Source organism: Eurypyga helias, unplaced genomic scaffold (genome assembly GCF_000690775.1).
Source record: "Eurypyga helias isolate BGI_N326 unplaced genomic scaffold, ASM69077v1 scaffold37546, whole genome shotgun sequence".
In the NCBI taxonomy this organism is placed as follows: domain Eukaryota; kingdom Metazoa; phylum Chordata; class Aves; order Eurypygiformes; family Eurypygidae; genus Eurypyga; species Eurypyga helias.
In genome coordinates this window covers 23,453-29,057 of record NW_010257914.1, presented here as the reverse complement: position 1 = coordinate 29,057, position 5,605 = coordinate 23,453, and the positions used below count along the sequence as shown (strand labels likewise).

General features: G+C 37.3%; 1 protein-coding gene across 1 annotated transcript in view; it reads right to left on the bottom strand.

Annotated features, from left to right (window-relative positions):
* Positions 1–3,787: 3,787 nt before the first annotated feature.
* Positions 3,788–5,605, bottom strand: part of NUP37 (nucleoporin 37kDa) — a 23,887-nt gene continuing 22,069 nt past the window's right edge. Inside the window, exons 7-9 of the mRNA XM_010154195.1 lie at positions 5,435–5,485; positions 4,960–5,053; positions 3,788–4,144 (exon numbers count right to left, since the gene is read on the bottom strand). Coding sequence (XP_010152497.1) covers positions 4,031–4,144; positions 4,960–5,053; positions 5,435–5,485 — 259 coding nt within the window. The 3' untranslated portion in view covers positions 3,788–4,030. The remainder of the gene's footprint in view (positions 4,145–4,959; positions 5,054–5,434; positions 5,486–5,605) is intronic.

Below are 5,605 nucleotides of genomic sequence, written 5' to 3'. Positions count from 1 at the left end.
AAGATTAAAGACTGTTTAACAGTCACTGAAACGCAGTTCAGTCGAACTTTAGTGTTTTGAAGATGTTACCCTTAGAGATGCTGAGGCTAACCCAAAGCACAAAAGCTGTGTGTACAGAAAACTGATCAAAGCTTTGCCTCCGTCACTAGTACCAAACATTTTGCCTTGTCATTAGCAGTCACTAAAAAGTAAAGGCAACAGCATCTGTTTCCAAGCACAGAAACTGATCCGCTACGTGTATTTTTATACTGCACAAAACCGGAGCCTCTTGTCAACTGCAAAACAAAACTACACAACCTGAAAAAACTGGCAAATGCTACTGTAACTTACAATGTTCGTGTGCATATTGCATGCTTATATGCTGTTACAGGTCCCAAGACACAACGTTCTGTCACAATCAGCACAGAACTCACATAGCTATACAACTGAGAGGCAAGTTAAACAGAAACAAAAAGCTGATCCCAAAAACTTTCCAGACATGGTGTCACCTGATCCTCCATAGGGGCAATAGTTGTTTTTACTAAGGTGGTCCAATGAACAGCTGAAAAGGTCAGAGTGTGGATTAACATTTTTTTGATTTCCCAGGGGGTCTTCTAAGTCCATGCTTGCAGAGGGTATTCTGGCAAAGCTTTCTATATGAAACTGATATTGCCTCCATGATTTTTCCCTCAACTGAACTAAAAAAAAGTCTATGGCAATAGTTTAGGTATGTCAGAATATGGACAAATTTAGCAAACAGAAGGTTCAGAGAATTACCAACCCCTGACAGTTAAATAGACTGAGAAATACAAATGTCAGGTGTTATGTAGGTTCATATATATTAAAAAAAAAGGAAATTAAATGATAAATGGTTTGCAGTTCTCTGAAAATGGCTTTTTGAGTTTCAGTTTTCCAAGTACTGCGCTAAGGCAACATCTGAGGATCAACTAATTATTTTGTTCTGTATGGAAGAACATGGGGAACATGCTAAAAACATTAGCTGTTTTTTTTTTTCTCTAAATACCCATTTTATACTGCAAAGAAGTAATACAAAGAGGCTTGAACTTGACAAGAACTTCCAATCCTTGGTAAACAGTTTAAAGTTATCCTTAAAAACAGAGTATTAAAACCAAGCATCTTGGCTTCTGAATTACTATGGAAATAATTACTGCCCTCTGCCCCCTTGGGTTTTGAGCAATTCTAAATAAAAAAAGCCAAAATGCACCTGCACATACCTAACGCAAATTGGGCACTGAGTATAGCATGTGATGGCCTGAGAGTGGACATAAAAAAAACCCAATCTGTTGCACTACACATCCAGAAGGATAGTGCCCGAGTCCAATCCTTCCTCTCAGACCCACAAAGACTTCTAGCTGTGCCTGCGAGCCAATTAAACCTCCTGATAAACCTGTACTCTCTGGTCAAACTATGGGTACCGGACGAACAGAGTGCTGTATCTTGAAACATCCTCCAGTCTGCTTATTCTGCTGTTTAAGCACACAGCAGTCAAGACTGGAGTGTCTTCTAAACCCATCCTAAATTTAACAAGTGGTGTAAGTTCTAGCCTAGCATTTTCTAGTTTCATACACAATGGGATTTCCTTTTGGTTGCATATATTCAGCCAGTTGCTTTTAACCCTTTACTGCTCAAGCCAAAAAATAGAAAACTTATTTTATGGCTCTTAGTCAGCCGAGTCCTCATGGCAAACACTTCATGGGTATCTGGCAGATTTCTATGTTATACGGACTCCAAGGACCAGAGTCTTGCAGTAATACCCCTTACTTGTACCTCCCTGGAAAAGGTCCCCTAGATGGTGGCAGGGAGAGGATGGGTCAGACAATTCCAGCATTTAAGACAAGCAGTGAGATGCTCAGTGAAGTGACATCATCAAATGCAACCCATTCAGTCCGATGCCGTGTGACCAAAGGCTGTCTACCGAAACCAGGACAGCACAGACTGCGACAGCACTGCTATACGACTCCTGGATGCATGCTAAATAGTTACCAACTTCCGAGACTCATTTTGCACTTTTACCAACTTTTCTGTGCTACTTCGCTTGTTCTGCACTTCTGACGTTTTCTTAGAGCCAGATGGGATAACCTTACAAAACCCTTTTGCCTATCTTTTTATTCTTAAATCTGTTTTGGTTGTGCTGTATGTGGGTGGGTGAGTGATTTGGAAAAAAAAGAAAGGGGTCAAAAGGTTGCATGCACTTGATTCTGACTGGACACTACTGTAATACCAAAATATTTATCCTCATTTAAGTCTGTTGGATACCCTTACACCAACTCTACTTAGCCTGTCTTTGTGACATCCAGCTGTTGGGTTTAATAATTTCCTTGCTTCTTTACAAGGATCTCAAATACCGCTTAAACAATTACCTCTTTCATTGAAAGCCTAGAAAAGTGAGCGGTCTTTCAGATTTCAGTAGATTAGACTCCTCCGATTTCTACCTACAGAAGTTACTTTAATTTGGGATTTGGAATGACTTTCCTCCCAAATTAGCAGAAATAAATTCTGTGATAATTAAGGTTTTGTTTCCTTAGTAAGGGTAACTGGAGATCAAGCTGCAGCAGATGGTAACCCTGCTGGAGAAAGAAAAAGAGGTCTTCCAAATAGTTTGGAATTGTCCAATTATATCACAGTTTAGGGAGACAGGGTTATTATCAGTTACACAAATGAAAACTCATGATCTGTGCTAATTATGGCTGTTGTTTGTTTGTTTTTGGCAATATTAAAGAATAGTGAGAACATTAACATGGAAGAAAATGGTGATAACACACAAAAAGTCTTTCTTTTTTGGAAGAGGGCAAACAAATTCAATTTAAAGTACATATGACAATCCTAAGAGGTTAAAAAGACCTTCCAGGGTTATAACAACATCAATTTAATGACTACAGGATTTTTCTAAAAGTATTTTACGCTGATAAATACAATCCAATGGTTACAGTATCTTGGAAGAGGTGGTAAGCAGCTTTTAGTTTCTCGGTAACTCATGTAAATCTACAGATGCACACCGTAAGAGTTCATCTTCACTTGCCTACCTGCAAAAATTCTCAAGGCTAAGAAATGATGAGAAATAAAACATGGCCTTACTTTTTAGAAGGTAACTGTAATCTCACTTTTTGCTCTCCTAATTCTGAACTGGCTGTATGTGTCCAGCACAAATAGGGACAAACAAAAGAGTATTTTACAGTGTAACTGCTGCTAACAAAGATGGCTACGCGGCTCTGAGGAGCTGTTACACTAGCCAAACATCTCGATATCACTTCATTTGCAAAAGCTGCAAAAAGGATACTGAACACAGTTTTCTCTGTCTTTTTCCCCTTCTACTACATTTCTGTGTCTTGCATGGGAGGGACAAGAAAAATATGTCTCTAGAAAGCAGGATGTCTTTGATTTTCCTGTGAAAGGGTGGAAGTAAAAGGCTGTAAACAGAAAAAACCCACACGCCCTTTAGCATACTTGAAGTAAATCCCTGTGCCATCTTAAGAGAAATAACACTTCTTAATATTATGCTTCTGATTACACCATTAGGTTCTTCCCATTAGTGGTAACTAGTTTATGGAGCCAATACATTCACAGACAACACTTTATGCTGGTACATTATTGCATTTTTTTCTCCTAAAATAGCAATGTTTGGGAACATTAACGGAGACAGGTCTTCTTCATGTGGGTACTCTGGACAATTTCAAAGTGTCTAAACTGTGTTAACTGAGTGAGATTGCCAGATCGAGTTTGTGGGATACCAAATCTCTTAAAGAAACCCCACAGACCACTTTAAAAAATTCATTTCACACCAAATACCATGTTAAAAAGGTGTACATTTTATTTTAAGGGAAGTAACCAAGTATCAGATGTACGATAACAGATTTTACAAAAGCTTTTGTGTTTGACTTTTAACTTGCTAATAACAAATGTTTCATATTTCACTTGTTCCTTTTTTATGTTCTCCAAGTGAATAAATACCAGTACAAAAAGTAAATTCCTTTGTTTTACTAGAAAAGAGACATCATGCTGTAACGTTTCATACTAAAGGCAAATGTTTATTTTACATTTCAGTTACCCAGAAGAAAATTTTATGGTCTCCTCCGACAGCACATAACGGAAGGGTTCTATGCCATGTCAAACCCGATCCTACAGCTGCAGTGCCTGTCAGAATGGGCTTTAAATAACAAAAAAAAGAGAGAGAAATATTAATACTCCTTACCATATAAATGATTTCTATACCACATATACCAAATTGCATAGAAACACCATAGATTGAGTACTCCTTAACAAATACAGTTAAAATACAGCAGAAATCCAACAGAAAAATCTCATCATCTGCTGCTTAGTTTCTGTAGCTACTTACTACATTTAAGTAAGACACAGCAAAATATTCCACGATAACAGTTTCAACTATTTTCATTATTATTAACATTATTATTTTAAAGGCATACTTTCAAACTTAGAAACCTTTTCAAATTAAATTACCTCCTCTTACTTAAGCATACTCACACCTACTATGTTTGGAGATAATATTTTTACCATAAGCATTAAAATGTATACAAATTCCAGAAAACCAAAGTATTTCCTATGCTTTGTGTTCATGATCCCTGGATGTATTTTCATTAATGATTTAAAATACAATTAGTTCAAACCTGTAAAATATATAACCAGCTGGTTTTAGACTCTTTAGAATTAGAAATACTGAAAAAATTATTAAATACAGTTTAAATGTGTTTTTCTTGCCCTTAGCACCAATAAGGCAAAGCAAAACAAAACATAGAGATCAAACAGCTTTTAAAATAGCAGGTTAAGCGTGATGTGGGTTGTTTTTCCCTTAGCATAGATGACACAAGCCAAAATAAAACAAGTAGACCAACCAGCATTTCTGGATGGTTTGGGCTAGTTTTTACTTCTAGTTTTAACTATTTATTAGCCTGATTTGAAGAGAAAAGATGCAATTATAGTCAAAAGCTGAACTCAAGAATTTACCTGGGCATGTCCTAAATGATGAACAAGCAACTGAGTAGTTGTCTTTCCTGGATATCCAGTGGTTGCAAACAGATTTTCATTCACTCGGGACCACCTATGAATGAAATTAATGTTCTTTTTGAATATCCCTATGGCACTGTCAGAAGTGCACCCAAAGTGGAGTTCTCTCCCTTGTGATTAACTGTGTGAAGCTGTCAGATATTCCACCAACACCACAGAAATAAATTCAGAGAAACGACTTGTGAATGATTCACCACTGGCAGCCCGGTATGCATATCAGTGTAGACAGATGAGAAAAATCAAATCATGAGAATGTTACACGTATACACTAAATGTAGGTCATGCACGAATTTCACAAAGTTTAAATTCTAGGGGAACCCAGTCCATAAGTGAGACACAACCAGGTCCCTAAACTCACAACTGCTTGCATATACATGGATTTATGAAAAACACAGAATAGAGACAAGATTTATACCTGAATAATCTGGCTCGATCAACATGGACAGGTCTCTTTTCCTGTGGATAACTAAAGGAGACAATCAGGGTAAAAAACTGCTCTGCATACAACTACAGCTCAAAGTTTAAGTACCAAAAGCACGCATCAGTTAAACAGTGAAGTGGACACATTGTCTACTCTCTGTGAAGA